Consider the following 18046-nt stretch of genomic DNA (forward strand, 5'->3'; position numbering starts at 1 on the left):
CAACCCCAATGTCAAATGGATCTTATGGATGAATGGATCTAGAAGTTGTGGATTACATACACAATAACTATTATGGAATTCCAAGGAAAAAGAAATCATGCAATTTGTTGTGACATAAATGGAGGTAGAGTATATTATGCTGATTAAAGTTAGAAAGAAATGGATAGATTCAGAATGATCTCTCTCATATATGGTACTTAAACATACACAGCATAATAGCAGAAAAAAGGACCAGAGTTTATGAAGGAGGAATAGGATGGAGATGTGGGATTGAAAGGGTAAAGCACTAAGGACCTAAGGGGATGGAAGTGCATACACTAGTAATTAATGTGGTGCTGAGATTAAGTACATAGGAAGCCATCATTAACAGTATTCCACATCACAACAATCTTTTGTTTTAAACTTTTTTTAAAAAACTAACATAAACATCAAGCTTTGATAATTATCCTAAGAGTGATCAAGGATTTATCATAGCCTGTTAGAAATTTCTCCAGAAGTTTCTAAACATCTTTATATCCCAATTACACTATATTAAACAAATAAATAAAAAGCCAATTCCCTACACATTGTACAACCCACCTCTTGCCAATTTAATGAAATTAGCAGATTTTACCTCATTCTGACCCCTCCTTTTTGCCCCTAACTGAAAAAATATGATTGCAGTCAAGTTGAATCAATTCCATGCTGAGAACAAACACTGATGCCTCAGTAGCAATTGGATAATTAGTTTAAACATTTGTGAAATGATGCCAGATGTGCAAAAGCACAGGGTCCCAGAAGCTCATGTCAGTGAGCTCAGGCACATTGTCATCACTCAGCTGTGAAATGAATAACGGGAACATGCCTTGCTCAACAGAAGTGGCACAGCTCTCGGTCACAAGTTAAATCATATACTCATTCTTTGGAACTTCTTTTCCATCTTCTCCTTCTGCAAACCTGACAAGAGACTAAGCTGCTTATCTCCAAATGTCTAATTCTCATTATAGTAGTTCCCATTGTCAAATTCTAATAGCTGGTTCAGCTAATTACTGCCAGTGAACAATCAAGCAGGGAAAATCAAAATTATTTTGATATGCTGAAAACATTAAATAAAAACGCTGATCTTTATGAAGAAAAAAATTCAACACAAATCATGTGCTAATTAGCATTACCTAGTAGCTGATTAGAATCAAACTACCACAATTTGGAGCATAGGGAAAGCAGACAATAAAGATAATAGGTTGAATCAAGATGCTATTTTTCATGGGGTATATAGTTAACCTTTATGCCATTCTCCAAAACTGGGTTTTACCTCTACTGGTGGAAATCTTGAGCATTTCTGTTACTATGTAGAGACTATGTCGGTGTTCCCATCTCTATCACCAAAAGTATTTCCATGGAGCAATGAGAATTGAGCCAGGGATTCCCTTCAACTTTTGAAATAGCAAACAGAAACCCAACTCCCCATAGAAATGTTCCCACGAGAGTTTTGAAACAAGAACAAGTGCGTAATGTTGTTTTTGCTAAAGAGATTAGGAGATTTGGGCTGAAATTCTATTTTGGAGCTGAAATGTATTCTAAAACCTACCAGAGATTTCTTTTTCATAGTAGCATACTTTTCTCTAAACAATAGATGACTTCCTTATCTAAAATAATATTGATCAGTTATTTTTATTTTTTAGATGATTTTACTCATTTTATTCCATTTTTACTATTCTTTTTTATATATAATTTTTATTTTGATCATATTGGCTTACATATTTTTCACAGTAGTATTTTAGGTACATATTAACATTGAATCAGGGAAGTACCCATCACCAAATTTGCCCTCCCTCCACCCCCGTTCCCATTCTGCATCCCCTATCCCCCTCTCCCACCCCGGGCTGCTAGAATAAGTGGTCCCCTCTGTGGCTTGCTTACTACTTAGTGATCATATATCTGGTTGGTCCTGGTACCCTCCCTTATTTCCCCCTCTATTTGAGAGGCGGAACTAGATAGTTCAAGTTATGTGGTTTTGTTTGAAGAAATAAAAAGCAATAAAGTGGGGTAAAAATAAAATAAGCCAAAAATGGGTGTAGTCCTTCTAGAGGCTCTCAACCTCAGTTTGAGAGAGGACAGGAAAAAAGAAATTGAAATACCACAACAATACAAAAAGAAATATCAAATAAAATATCCAGTGAGCACTACAGCACTAAAGGCAAGCACCACTTAATAGTCTCGGTCCTGAAATAAAACCATGCCAGAGCACAAAAAGAAAGAGAAAGAGAAAGTAACATAAAATAAGATTGGGGACATCAACTTCAATATCAACACCAAAACAAAGAAGTCAAGAAAGATAAAATTAAAAATTAAAAATAAATAAATAGATAAAAAAATACTATTTTGTGCCCCCCCCCCGTTTGTTTTTTTCCTGCATAGGCATAGTAAAAATTGGGGGCATTAGAGAGGAAATTCCCTTGGCCTAGGAGATACAGGGTCTCTCCACCGTTGAAGTATAGTGTCATGGGGTTGACTATAGACTCCTTGTCTGTTCATTTACTCTCCCCTCGGTGCTTTTGTGTCGTATGGTAGACTTCTGCTTCATCATGCGCGATAAAATCAGACCTCTGTAACTAGAGATCTTGGTAGCTGCACAGGTCAAGGACTGAAGCTTATGATGAAGCCTTTCGTTGTGGTTCTAGGAGTTCTGTTCCTTCCGTGTCGTTTTAATCCATCTTCTGTAGTTGGTGGTCATGGTCATTGCACTGCTCCTAGGATGGAGCCAGGGATATTGTCTTTCGTTATGTTTCCAGAAGACCCATTCAGTTGCAATTGTCTCAGTCAGATCTCTGGCATTAGAGATCTTGTTTGTTATACAGATCGTAGACCAAAACGTCAGCTAGAGCTTTGTTGTTGGTCCCAGGATGCGTACTGTCCAGTCATGGTTGTAACGATCAGACATCTGTAGATAGCCATCTTGGCTTTTGCACAGATCAAGGGGTGACAAGTCTGCTGATTTTGTCTTATCGTTGGCTAGTGAGGTAGGACAACCTGCTCTTAGATCAAGTTGTTCCCATTTCCTCGTTGTCAGGATATCATTTTAACTGGCACATTTTGGTGTCAGAGTAGTAAGGATTTGATTCCTGGAGCTGTTGTGGAGATCCAGGCATCAAGTCTGGACAGTCGGTATCTAATTTTCTGGGGTCTAAGTTGGGTCCCCATGACATGTGATCAAGGTGGGAGATGCCCCTGTATTGTAAAAAAGATTTCCTATCCCTAGTAGATAAGAGCTTGTTTATGTACAAGAGATTTCCCGCTTTTTTTAGTATGCCTTTGCAGGAAGAAGTGGTGCTACATTATATTGCTGGTGCATTTGGGGGTGGAAAGAGAAGAAAACAGAAATAGGACAAAAAATAAAAATATATATGCTTACATATATATATAAAGAAAAATATTTTTTTAAGAAAAATTAAGTTAAAAAGTAATTAAAGGGACAAAGTGATGGAGATGATTGCCTTACATTTGGGGAAAAACAGATTAAGAGGTAGTGTTATATAGGTCTTATACTTATGATGAAAGTATAGGCTTCTCCATTGTCTTTTGAGATTTTCTTGTGGGGTGTGGGCTCCTGGGCATCTTTTCATCACACACCCTGGGCTTCTTGAGGTTTAGCAAAGATTTGCTGCAGGGAGGTCTTGGGTAGAGTTCTTGCAGTGGGAATCCTTTTGGACTTAAGTCCGGTATCAAGCTACAGTCCACATTAGGGAGAGGTGATAAGGAGGGCCATATAGCATGAGTCAATAAGGGTGTTGGTTGTATTTTCTTGCCAGGAGCGAGGAGTGGGTTGGGTGGGTGTCTCTTCACTTGGGTGCTGGGTACTGGTTCATTGGGGTAGGAGGTCTGTCTTGATGCCTAATGGATTAAGAACTGAGAGTAAAGAATTTAAATAAGGTGGGAAATTAGGGGGTGGGATTGAGGGGTGAGGGGATAGTTGGCTCTCTGAAGGGGGAGGGGTTAGTATATGGGAGGGGCTATATAGGCTATAGGGATGGGTTGTTTATATTTTAGGTTTAGTTCTCAAGGAGGATTCCTATCTCTTTGTGCCCTTGCCCACATATACATATATAGAAGTTAGCTTAGGTATATATTAATGAAAAGAGATGGGGAGTGTAAGAGATAAGCTGAGTACAGAAAGATTGGTAAATATAGTACGTGTAAGGTAAAGAAAGTAGTAGATCAAGATTTGATCAGCTATTTTTAAACAGAGCCATATGACCACCCTAAAGAAGCTACAAATGGGAAATCAAAGCATGAGACTAGGAGATCATCAGTTAGGACAAAGGTCAGAGTGAAGGGAAGTACAGGAAGGTAAAAAGATCAGAGGTGGATCCTGGTCAGAAGAAGGTTGAAAAACACTGACACAAAAGATGCTTTATGTAGGAGATATGAATTTACCCAACAAGTTTTTGGAAATTTTTTTAAATTATTTTATTTTCTCCTACTGTTTCTTAAAAGCCATGGTCAGGGACTGTACTCTTGGTTGCAATGCTCACATATTTAGTTGTAGTGCTTGCTAGTGGTGGGTTACATACTCTGGTGGAATTTGAAAACACATGAGTGTTGTGCACCAAGACTAACCACTCTGCTGTGGAGCCAGTGGCAAGTGGCAAGGGTAGGGGGGCAGTCCTCACTCAGCATGTGGGCAGTGCCAGGGACTGAACTCACAGCCTCACACTTGCTATGAGTGATGAACTCATAGCATCACAGATACTCTATAACTGAACTATACCAAAACTCTCATCATTCAGTTTTATTGTATGTCTTTTTTGTACCAAGAGTAAATCTAATGGAAAAGAAAGCAAGTTATGCTTTTGTATCTATATTATCAGACAATTGAATATATTCCTTCTGGCTCATTCTTGGTTGTCTTCATTTTTTCTGATCACATAGTTTTTTTCCTTAACAATAAAATTGGGGCAATTTCTAGCACTTCCACATAAAAAAAATCTCACATACCTTTTCTAAGAAGAACTTCAGTATTCCAATAATTTCTCAAAGATTATTCCTCCAGTAAAAAGACATTGACTGCTGATATATTAGTATCTATGGTACTTGAAAAAATATATACAAGTCCTTTTTCCTTAAAACTATTCTCAGTATTTCAAAATCCTGATACCCAATATAAGACCTTTTACTCTTTTAAGCTTATTTATTTTAATCTTATTCTTTAAAGGAAGAGTTTAGATTATCACACGCATGCATGCAATGCATCTACACACAGAACCAATCCATAAATAATCATTGTCTGGAATAAGTTACACATAGTCTACAAAGATTTGTTAGTGCTTTATTTAAATAACTATACGAGCCACAAAATTTAGAGGACAGAATAAGTTAGGATCAAGGAATCAGTTTAATTAGACTAACATTCATAGTCAATATTGTGGAATAATCAAAAGTGATTAAAAAAGACTTTCTTCCTAGATATTAAGCTTTCTGGGTATATATTTGTCTCACCTCCCACACACACATACCTGCATTCAATAACTTCAAATAATAGGTAGGTTGAGTATCTGAGCCTAAGGGTAGAAGTTAAATCAGGCAGTCCCTCAAACTGCTGATGACAAAATGATGGTTTTATTTTGAAGAAACTGTAATTATCTCTAAGAGATAAAAGACCCAAACAAATCACAGTGGTTTCAAAAAACAGTCCCTTTCCAGTTTTATCAGTTCATCTCCAAAAAAGCTGGCTACACTCTCACTCTATGCTCTACCTCCCCTTCGTGACTCTGGCTGGCTTTCCCAGTTTGAAATCTTCTGCAATGTTTCTGGTACATGGCATTTATAACTAATATTCTTATCCTGGGGGACATATTGAATGTCAAATGAAAACATGGAAGAATTGGACAGGCAGTTATTTGGTTCTACAATAGCGTCTACTGATGAGAACAAGTTGTTTACATTTGCAGCTTTTGGAGGTAGGAAAAATTAAATGAGCTCACAATCCTTTCTTGATTTTCAACAGTCTGAAAACAGACTGTCATCTGCAAGCTGTGTGGTTCAAAGAATATGAGACACATAAGTCATTATATAATGCAAGTCAAATTTTCCCAAAATCATGCAATTCAAGATCTTCTTTCCAATTATTTTCTCTAAGGTCATGCTTGCCTACTTTAAGGATATTACTGATCAAAGAAACTCTGTGAACTTAGTGGACTATAGGAAAAACAACCATCCACTAAATTTGTGATTAGAAGGCTCAGGTGATTGCCATTCTTCCAAAAAGCACAAATGGGCTGCTTTCACATATCAGCTGGGTCTTCAAAAAATGAAGATTAATTAGCCTCTCAATTGCAGCTTTAACAATGCCCTGGAAGCTTGGTATCAAATCACTACTTGAAGTATTATTGTGAAAAGTACCTGACTCCCTCAAATAACATCATCTTCCATGTCATTGTCCTCGAGAAAGACAAGCCAAATGTCACCATACCATGTTCTGAGACTCCTCTGTTTTATTCTGTGTCATTTCTCCTTAAAGCTGTTGGATGTGCTAAGAGTTTAGCATTGCCTTCATTTTCGTGGAGGAATGCTGTGTTGATTTTTGTTTAGGCACTGATTTGCAGAATTTACACAACATATAGTTATGGAGGCATTGCTCTTGATACCAGTGCTAGATCAGTGAGTAAAACGATTCATATTTTAAATAGGGACTCAGAGGATAAGCAGGCAAACAAGTAAATAAACAAGATCACAATCTTGAATTGGAGGTTAGGGGGTGGTGGAAAGATATGATGAAGAAAATTGATATTGTCTATTTTAGGATAAGGAGTTCTCAGCCTTAATTTGAGAGGAAATTGGAAAGAGCAGAATCCATACCAATGTATGTGACATCATTTAGTGATATCAAGTTCTTACTTGTATTTGGTTCATCTTTCATTCTGCTCCAAAAGAAAGAAGTGTTCATAGGTAGCTGGTAAAAACTCCTTGACACTAGCAGTCCCTTGGATGTTCTATCTCTGACTCTAAGACTTTCTTCTCCTCAGAGGACTGGAAGGAGAAAGAATTGCTGCCCCAGGAGAGGCAAGAACCACATACAGACAGTGCCATATCCTTTACCTTCTAAACAACCACAAAGAAGTCAGCAGAGACTGTCTCCCTACTCAGATCAGTACCTCGGAAATCACCCTTGCTTGCCTTAATTTTGATATAGAAAAAGGGAAAAACAATCGATTAAAAATGGAACATTTCTCTCTGGAGGCTTAGGACTAGGTCCTCATATCTCTCTATGATTATTAACCATCATTCTTAAGAACTTCCATCAGGGAGGAGCTGGAGCAATATAGTACATCAGGTACATGCATACACAGGTGACCCAGGTTCGATCACCCATTCGTAAATATGCTCCCCTGAAATCCAGAAGGAGAGATTCCTGAGTTCAGAGCAGTTCAAAACTAAGAGCAAGTCTTAAGCACCACCGAAGAATTTCTATTATGGGTTTGGACAGATGTTAAAATAGTAGATAAAGCATTTACAGGTGGCTGACCTTGTTTCATCCTTGCATCATATATGATCTCTTGAGTGTGATACATGTAGCCAGAAGTAAGCCTGAATATTGCAGTGTGTACATAAAACTAAAATAAAATCTTTCCATCAAGATTCCTCCTGACCCAAGCACTGCTGGGAAGGGCCCCAACCCCCCTTAGCACCGTAATGATCCTCACACTATTAAAAGAAAAATTTTCCATAGCAAATATAGAAACAGAATAATAGAATAATAGGTCCATTACCCTAATCTGAAGAAATCTCCTAAATGTTCTAATTGTATTCATTTAGTTTCTATAAATGGTCACTCATGTACACCTCAATTGATGTGCTTAATATGTTCGAAACATATGTAAGTTGAGAAATTTCTAACAAACAATAATAATGGGCTAGTGCTGCTCTTTTTAGCTAATTATGTTCTATAGGGGGAAAATAGGAAGAAAATCTTAACAAAATCCTTAAAAACTTTGATCCATTCGAGATAATTTTATGTGTCAAAATAACTTTGTGACTTCAACAAGTTTTCTACCCTCATAGGTGATAGTTTGAAACTGTGTTCATCAGACCCCTATTATAAATATTATACTCTGTGATGTTATGTACACAGTTTGCCCCACAAACTAGAAAAAAATACAAGCCACCCAATTAAATTTTTGGTAGATAACATGATTTCTGAGCACATAGTCAGGGGTAACCACTGAGCATCACCAGGTGTAGCCCAAAAACCAAAAAAAAAAAAAAAAGTAAATAATAATAATAATCAAATAGTTAGATTGTCACATTTTATTTGGTACTTGTACTTAGTTGCTTAATCTTATCTAACTCTTTTCTCTTCCTATATCTAACTCTCAACTCTTCTTTCTCTTTCTTTTCCCTTATCCCTATAGTTACCTGAACAAGAATAAATACCTGACAGATATTCATAAAGATGCATTTGGAGGTGTCTACAATGGACCAACATTGCTGTAAGACAAACAATAGAACATCTTTTATTTTTATTTTTTGAAATGGAGTGGAGCCTTCAAAAGTGGGCATGGAGTGTTGTAAGAATAAAGGCTCCTTCTGGTATTTTTATGCTATTCTTTAATCTTTTTCAGGCTAGTACTTCAGCTATGCAAGTTATTTACTAGAAGAAAGTTTTAGAACACAGAGAGCCATCTGGATGTAGACATTTATAAAGAAATTGGAAACTTTTAAGCAATTATTTCCATGTAATATTCTGAGATATGAAGTCTACAAGTAAGAGAAAGACACTCTAGTCTTTACAGAGAATATATGTGTATATCGCACAATGACCCAAAGAAGGAACAATATAATTGATCATTGCATTCATTGTGGGAAAAACTGTTAATTGGGAAAGATGGATGAAAGTGAGCATTTTGTTAAACATCATGGAAGGGAGTCAGAGAAATAGTAAAGTGGGTAGGGCTATTGCCTCCCAGGTTTGATTCCCAGCACCACAACATGATCTTCTGAGCCTTCCAGAAATGATCCTCTAGTGCAGAGTTGGAAATAAGCCTTGAGCACTGTTAGACATGACCCACACAAAGGTAGAATTATCTTGAAAATTCACTGCACAAATTGAAGGTGGCTGTTCATGGCAAAGCACTTTAGGTATTTTGTTTATACATTTTACAAAATGTCAAGTAAAAAGTGTATTCACGTTTTCTTACTTTTCAAGTCCGGAGGTAAATTTTAAGGTGTTTTTTTTTTATTGCTCCTTCATAATAAAGACAATATTTCTCCAATAAAAGAGGTGTTTCTCTAAAAAAAAAATTACATGTTTGCAGTTCAGACTGATAGGACAGTGGGTAGGGCACTCACCTTGTACTCAGTAGACTTAGGTTCAATCCCCAGCACCCCACATAGTCCCTGGAGCATGCCAAAAGTAATCATTGAACACAAAACTAGAAGTTAGCTTTGAACAATGCTGGGTGTGAAAGAAAAAGGAATAAAGAAAGAAAGAAAGAAAGAAAGAAAGAAAGAAAGAAAGAAAGAAAGAAAGAAAGAAAGAAAGAAAGAAAGAAAGAAAGAAAGAAAGAAAGAAAGAAAGAAAGAAAGAAAGAAAGAAAGAAAGAAAGAAAGAAAGAAAGAAAGGAAAGAAAGAAAGGAAGGAAAGGAAGGAAAGGAAGGAAGGAAGGAAGGAAGGAAGGAAGGAAGGAAGGAAGGAAGGAAGGAAGGAAGGAAGGACGGAAGGAAGGAATGAAGGTAGCACGGAAGCAACGAAGTAAGGAAGGATGGAAAGGTAAGGAATGAAGGAATGAAGGAAGGAAGGAAGGAAAGAAAGAAAGAAAGAAAGAAAGAAAGAAAGAAAGAAAGAAAGAAAGAAAGAAAGAAAGAAAGAAAGAAAGAAAGAAAGAAAGAAAGAAAGAAAGAAAGAAAGAAAGAAAGAAAGAAAGAAAGAAAGAAAGAAAGAGAGAGAGAGAGAGAGAGAGAAAGAAAGAAAGAAAGAAAGAAAGAAAGAAAGAAAGAAAGAAAGAAAGAAAGAAAGAAAGAAAGAAAGAAAGAAAGAAAGAAAGAAAGAAAGAAAGAAAGAAAGAAAGAAAGAGAGAGAAAGAAAGAAAGAAAGAGAGAGAGAAAGAGAGAGAGAAAGAAGAAAGAAAGAAAGAAAGAAAGAAAGAAAGAAAGAAAGAAAGAAAGAAAGAAAGAGAGAGAGAGAGAGAGAGAGAGAGAAAGAGAAGAAAGAAAGAAAGAAAGAAAGAAAGAAAGAAAGAAAGAAAGAAAGAAAGAAAGAGAGAGAAAGAAAGAAAGAAAGAAAGAAAGAAGAAAGAAAGAAAGAAAGAAAGAAGAAGGAAGGAAGGAAGGAAGGAGGAAGGAAGGAAGGAAGGAAGGAAGGAAGGAGAGAAGGAAGGAAGGAGAGAAGGAAGGAGGGAAGGAGGGAGGGAAGGAAGGAGGGAAGTAAGGAAGGAAGGAGGGAGGGAGGGAAGGAAGGAAGGAAGGAAAGAGGGAGGGAGGAAGGGAGAGAGGGAGGGAAGTAAGGAAGGAAGGAAGGAGGAAGGAAGGAAGGAAGGAAGGAAGGAAGGAAGGAAGGAAGGAAGGAAGGAAGGAAGGAAGGAAGGAAGGAAGGAAGGAAGGAAGGAAGGAAGGAAGGAAGGAAGGAAGGAAGGAAGAGAGGGAGAGAGGTTCCATCATCACTACATCACATAAAAATCTCTTTTCATTGGGACTAGAGTGGTAGTACAATGGAAGGGTATTTGCCTTGCATGCGGCTGACCCAGGATAGATGTGGGTTCCATCCCCAGCATTCCATATGGTTCCCGAGAGAGCGATTTCTGAGCGCAGAGCCAGTAGTAACCCCTGAGTGCCGCTGGGTGTAGCCAAAAACCAAAAAAAAAATTTTTTTTTGTTCACATCAGAAGTATAATAATACCTTGTTATTAAATCTTTTAAATTATTAAATCACAATAAATTTTACCTATATTTATAAAATATGTAAATGAATGGTTCAGATTAACGTGTAAAAACTTGTTAATTCCTTGAGAATATGGATTTCAGAAAAAAACATGTATCTAATTACAGACATAGATTGATATATAAGAATCTTAGTTTAATAAACACTGTGTTGGTTGCCTTGCAAACCTAGGCATTTATGTTTGTAAAGTGGCATTTTTATTAAGAAAGCAATGGAACAAAATCAATATAAACTGAACCAGAAGCAGGTCACCAAAAAAAGTATCACAAAATTAGCAAAAGTGTATTTAACAACTTTTTCATCACTTTTATGACACATTTTTGAAAATATTATTGTCTTGTCCACTTAACGTGTTTGGCATGTTCATGTAATGATCTAGAAATTCTATAAAGTTCACACATTTTTATATATTACTGGTGCATGCACAAACACTATTTACTTACAAACAATTGATGTTGAAAGGATTTGAAATCCAACAGTCTAAGCCCAAACCACACAATGCGTAGGTCATAACACCCCAATAGAGCTTTTCTCTCAGAGACATGAACAAAGATCTGAGGATCCCAATACCTCTCAGAAGAGCTATTGACATGATAAGCATAAACTAGAGAGGAAGAACTTTAAAAGAATAGAGACACTGCAAGAATCAGTAGACAAGTTTATTAAAATTATAGCAAAAACCCTCAGAGACACAATGTTTTTATCCATAAAATAGTTCCTTACAGAAGAATATAAAATAACTCTGACTCCTATAATAAAGAAGGGAAGATATTCCTGACACTGGTCATAGCAATTATTTTTTTCTAATATGATAACAAAAGAATAAGTGACAAAGACAAAAATTAATAGGTGAAACTAAACTAAACATATAATTTATGAACAGCAAGATAAATTAGCAATAAGGAAGGCTAGTAATAATATTTCTACCAAATAGAGAAATAATTGCTGATATATAAATTAAAAAGGAGCTCATACAGTGCAATAGCAAAATATTAACATTAGTCTGGTTAAAACCAGAAAACAACTTGAATAGACATTCTTCCAAAGAAAATATACAAATTTAGTAAAGGTACATGAAAAGTTCATAATTAAGGAATCATCACGTAACTGCAAATTGAACTTAAAATAGTTTATTTAAAAGGTGTTAAACCTTTTTTTTTGTTTGTTTTTGTTTTGGGGGGCCACACCCGTTTGATGCTCAGGGGTTACTCCTGGCTAAGCCCTCAGAAATTGCCCCTGGCTTGGAGGAACCATATGAGACACTGGGGAATTGAACTGCAATCCTTTCTTGGCTAGTGCTTGCAAGGCCACCTCTCCGGCCCCCTTTTTGTTTTTGTTTTTGTTTTTGGGCCACACCCAGCGGTGCTCAGGGGTTACTCCTGGCTGTCTGCTCAGAAAAGCCCCTGGCAGGCACAGGGGACCATATGGGATGCCGGGATTCGAACCAACCACCTTAGGTCCTTGCAAGGCAAACACTGCTGTGCTATCTCTCCGGCGGTGCTAAACCTTTTAAAATAGCAATTGTTAAAATTATTAAAAAATAAACTTATAACTTGTATGACACTCCATCCCCAGAAACCTGGATATACATTCTTCTCCAATGTTCATGGGTCATTCTCCAGGATAGACCACATGCTGGCACATAAAACATACCTCCATAATATCAAGAGAATAGAAATTTTGCAGGCTACCTTCGCTGACCAAAAGACTCTGAAATTAGATGTGACCTATAAAGAGACACAGAAGAAAAATGTTAACACTTGGAAATTAAACAGCTTGCTACTGAACAACCAGTGGGTCCAAGGTGAAATCAAAGAGGAAATCAAAACTTGCCTGGAAACAAATGACAATGAAGACACAAACTATCAGAATCTATGGGACACAGCAAAAGCGGTACTAAAAAGAAAATGTATAGCTTTGCAAGCACACATCAAGAAAGAAGAAGGGGCATACCTGAACAGCTTAATGATGCAGCTTATAAAATTAGAAAACGATCAACATAAAAAAGCAAAAATAGGGAGACAGAAGGGAAAAAAGCTTAGAGCAGAAATCTAATGAGGTGGAAACCCAAAAACTACTAATTTGAAAGATCAATAAAAAGTATAGTTGGTTTTTTGAAAAAATAAACAAGATTGATAGACCATTGGCAAAACACACAACGAGAGAGAAACTTGATAACCCATATTAGAAATAAAAAGGGGGAGATCTCTACAGATATTGCAGAGATTCAAAGAGTAATCAGAGACTACTTTGAGAAACTCTATACAACTAAACATGAGAACCTGGAAGAAATGGATAAATTCTTGGACTCATATAACCTTCCATGGTTGAATAGGAGGATGTAGCATATCTAAACACCCCCATCACTATTTAGAAAATTAAAATGGTAATCAAGGGGTCGGAGAGATAGCACGGAGGTAAGGCATTTGTCTTGCATGCAGAAGGTCAGTGGTTCGAATCCTGGCATCCCATATGGTCCCCTGAGCCTGCCAGGAACGATTTCATAGCATAGTGCCAGCAGTAACCCCTGAGCGCTGTCGGGTGTGACCCAAAAACCAAAAAAATAAAATAAAATAAAACGGTAATCAAATGTATGCCCAAAAATAAAAGCTCAGGCCCAGATGGATTCACTAATAAATTTTTCAAACCTTTCAAGAGGAAAAATTACCAATCCTAGCCAGGCTATTTTATGAAATTGAAAAAATGGGAACACTTCCAAACAGCTTTTATGAAGCCAACTTCACCTGGATACCAAAATCAGTCAGAGATGCTGCCAAAAAAAAAAAAAAAAAGAAAGAAAAGAAAATTACAGATCAATATCCAGTCAGAGATGCTGCCCAAAAAAAAGAAAATTACAGACCAATATCCCCTAAGAACACAGATGCAAAGATCCTCAACAAAATTTTGGCAAATAGGATCCAATGCCTCATCAAGAAGATCATTCACTATGATCAAGAAAGTTTCACCTCAGGAATGCAAAGATGGTTTAACATCCGTAAATCTATCAACATAATACACAATATCAACAACAAGAAAAATAAAAACCACATGATCATATCAATAGATGCAGAGAAAGCATTTGATAAGGTACAACACCCATCCTTGATAAAAAAAAAAAACTCAGCAAAATAGGTATGAAAGGAATATTTCTCAACATAGTCAAGGTCATCTACTACAAGCCAATGGCAAATATTATCCTCAATGCAGAAAAATTGAAAGCCTTCCCTCTAAATTCCGGTACAAGAAAAGGCTTTCCACTCTCACCACTCCTATTCAACATAGTACTGAAAGTAGTTTCTATGGTGATTAGGAAAGAAAAAGATATCAAGGGAATCCAGATAGGAAAGGAAGAAGTCAAGCTCTCACTGTTTGCAGATGACTTGATATTCTACTTAGAAAACCCTAAAGACTACCAGAAAGCTTCTAGAAACAATAGATTCATATATCAATGTGGCAGGCTACACAATTAACACACAAAAATCAATGGCCTTTTTGCACACCAATAATGATAGGGAAGAAATGGACATTAAGAAAACAAACCCATTCGGGGCCGGAGAGATAGCATGGAGGTAAGGCATTTGCCTTTCATGCAGAAGGTCATCGGTTTGAATCCCGGCGTCACATATGGTCCCCCGTGCCTGCCAGGAGCAATTTCTGAGCATGGAGCCAGGAGTAACCCCTGAGCACTGCCGGGTGGGACCCAAAAACCACAAAAAAAAAAAAAAGAAAAAGAAAAAGAAAACAACCCCATTCACAACAGTGCCACACAAGCTCAAATATCTAGGAGTCAACTTGACCAAAGATGTGAAGGACCTATACAAAGAAAACTATAAAACCCTGCTCCAAGAAATAAGAGAGGACACATGGAAATGGAAACACATACCCTGCTCATGGATTGGCAGGATTAACATCATTAAAATGGCAATACTCCCCCAAGCATTATACAGATTTAATGCAATTCCTCTAAAGATACCCATGGCATTCTTCAAAGAAGTAAATCAAACACTTTTGAAATTCATTTGAAACAATAAACACCCTCAAATAGCTAAAGCATTCCTTGGGAAAAGGAATATGGGAGGCATTACTTTCCCCAAGTTTAAACTGTATTACAAAGCAATAGTTATCAAAACAGCATGTTATTGGAATAAAGACAGACCTTCAGATCAGTGGAATAGGCTCCAGTATTCAGAAAAAGTTCCCTAGACATACAATCACTTAATTTTTGATAAAGGAGCAAGAACTCCTAAATAAAGCAGGGAAAGCCTCTTCAACAAGTGGTATTGGCAAAACTGGTTAGCCACTTGAAAAAAAAAAGCGAACTTAGACACCCAGCTAACATCATGTATGAAGGATTAAAGACCTTGATATCAGACCTGATACCATAAGGTATATAGAAAACTTCATGACATTGAGACTAAAGGCATCTTGAAGGCGAAAACTGCACTCTCCAAACAAGTGGAAGCAGAGATAAACAGATTGGACTATATTAAACTGAGAATTTTCTGCACCTCAAAGGAAACAGTGCCCAGGATACAAGAGCCACCCACTGAGTGGGAGAAACTATTTACCCAATACCTATCAGATAAGTGGCTAATTTCCAAAATATACAAGGCACCGACAGAACTTTACAAGAAAAAAATCATATCATCCCATCAAAAAATAGAGAGAAGAAATGAACAATTTGACATAAAAAGAAAACAAATGGCCAAAAGGCACATGAAAAAATGCTCCACATCACTAATCATCAGGGAGATCCAAATCAAAACAACTATGAAGTACCATCTTACGCTACAGAGATTGGCGCACATCACAAAGAATGAGAACAAGCAGTGCTAACGGGGATGTGGAGAGAAAGGAACTCATCCACTGCTGGTGGGAATGCAGTCTAGTCCAACCTTTATGGAAAGTGATATCCTCCAAAAGCTGGAAATTGAGCTCCCATACGATCCAGCTATACCACTCCTAGGGATATATCCTAGGAACACAAAAATACAATACAATAATCCCTTCCTCACACCTATATTCATTGCAGCGCTATTTACAATAGCCAGACTCTGGAAACAACCGAGATGCCCTTCAACAGATGAATGGCTAAAGAAGCGTGGTACATATACACAATAGAATATTATGCAGTCATCAGGAGAGATAAAGTCATGAAATTTTCCTGTACATGGAACCTATTATGCTGAGTGAAATAAGTCAGAAGGAGAGAAATAGACGCAGAAAGTCTCCTTCATCTATAGATTAAAAAAAAATTCTTGCAATAATTTTCAGAGACAAGAGAAAGGAGGGCTGGAAGTTCCAGCTAACTACATGAAGCTCCCCACAAAGAGTGATGAGTGCAGTTAAAGAAATAACTACATTGAGAACTATCATAACAATGTGAATGAATGAGGGAAAAGCTGTCTAGAGTACAGGTGGGGGGGTAGAAGGGATATTTGGGGCATTGGTGATGGGGGTGTGTTCTTTACAAGACTAAAACCCAACCACAATCATGTTTGTAATCAAGGTGTTTAAATAAAAATATTAATTTTTAAAAAGTTATTTTTAAAAAATTTATTTCTTGAGGCTAGAGCCTCAGTAAATGTGATACCTGCCTTCCATGCAACCAACCTGGATTTGATTCCTGGTACCAGATATGTTCCCCTGTACCCCTCTAAGAGCTATCCCTGAGCACAGAGCTAGGAGTATTCCCTAAGCATCTCTGAATATGGACCAACCCACACTCTCCCCAATATTTTAAAATTATTTTTATAGTTTAGATAACATTATTAAAGTAGAGTTACCATCTATGATGTGTATGTATGAGTTACTGTACCCCATTAAAACCAAAATGTCTAGGACTCTCCACTAATGTCCTTAAATTACTTTTATTCCACTTCATCATTTACACACTTCAATCTCTTTTTATTCTTTACTGTTTAATATGAGGCCAAGAGTTTTGCATTGTTCAATACTGTCTATTTCACTACAAAACAAAACCTTGTACATGGTTGATGAGAATTAGTACCACCACTATGAAAACAATGTGTTTCTTAAAAAATATTTACATAAAAATAAAGTTAATACTGGGCCCGGAGAGATAGCACAGCGGTGTTTGCCTTGCAAGCAGCCGATCCAGGACCTAAGGTGGTTGATTCAAATCCCGGTGTCCCATATGGTCCCCTGTGCCTGCCAGGAGCTATTTCTGAGCAGACAGCCAGGAGTAACCCCTGAGCACCGCCGGGTATGGCCCAAAAAATAATTTTTTAAAATTAATATTTAAATATAACATCATATGCACATACCAGAATATATACCCAGAAATACTGTATCTGAGTGTATATTCCAAACTAAATGAAATCACTCTTTGGAAGGAAATAACTACATTCTTGTGTTCACTGAAACATTATTCTCAAGAACCAAAACCTGGGTTCATCAATGAATGATGGATACAGAACCATGATGTCTATCTATCCATATGTACATGAATATTTTTCAGCTGTAATAAACTCAGCCATGTTTTAAATGTGAATAAAACTTTTTTTCTTTATTTGAATATCTTGATTACATAAATGATTGTGATTAGGTTTCAGTCATGTAAAGAACACCCCCTTCACCAGTGCAACATTCCCACCACCAATGTCCCAAATCTCCCTCCATCCCGCCCCACCCCCACCTGTACTCCAGACAGGCTTTCCAGTTCCCTCATTCATTCACTTGATTATGGTAGTTCTCTGTGTAGTTATTTCTATAGCTGTACTCACCACTCTTTGTGGTGAGCTTCATGGAATGAGCTGGTGTTCCAGCCCTCCTCTCATTGGTAAACGTGAATAAAACTTAAGAACATTATGCTGTGATGTAATTTGGGGAAAAACAAGTAATATTCTCACTTATATATGGAATTTAAGAAAGTCAAACTCATGGAAACAGAAATCAAGTTGATTGATATATCCTCAGAGACTGAGGACATATGGGGATAGAAAAAAGATGGAGATGATAGAGGGTACAGACTTTCAACTATAGACGAATATGTTATGAGAATTAAATGAATAAACTGATGACTCTAATAATAATACCATATGTTTGATACTGACTCTGAACATCTATTTAAGTGATCTCACCATGAAAGAAGAAATGAGGGGCCAGAGCAGT

The 18046-nt window shown here is 37.0% G+C and overlaps 1 protein-coding gene across 1 annotated transcript in view; it reads left to right on the plus strand.

Annotated features, from left to right (window-relative positions):
• TSHR (thyroid stimulating hormone receptor) overlaps positions 1 to 18046 on the plus strand; it is a 165586-nt gene that overhangs the window by 113240 nt on the left and 34300 nt on the right. The window contains exons 8-9 of the mRNA XM_049770370.1: positions 8388 to 8465; positions 8899 to 8901. Coding sequence (XP_049626327.1) covers positions 8388 to 8465; positions 8899 to 8901 — 81 coding nt within the window. The remainder of the gene's footprint in view (positions 1 to 8387; positions 8466 to 8898; positions 8902 to 18046) is intronic.

Source organism: Suncus etruscus, chromosome 3 (assembly GCF_024139225.1).
Source record: "Suncus etruscus isolate mSunEtr1 chromosome 3, mSunEtr1.pri.cur, whole genome shotgun sequence".
In the NCBI taxonomy this organism is placed as follows: Eukaryota; Metazoa; Chordata; class Mammalia; order Eulipotyphla; family Soricidae; genus Suncus; species Suncus etruscus.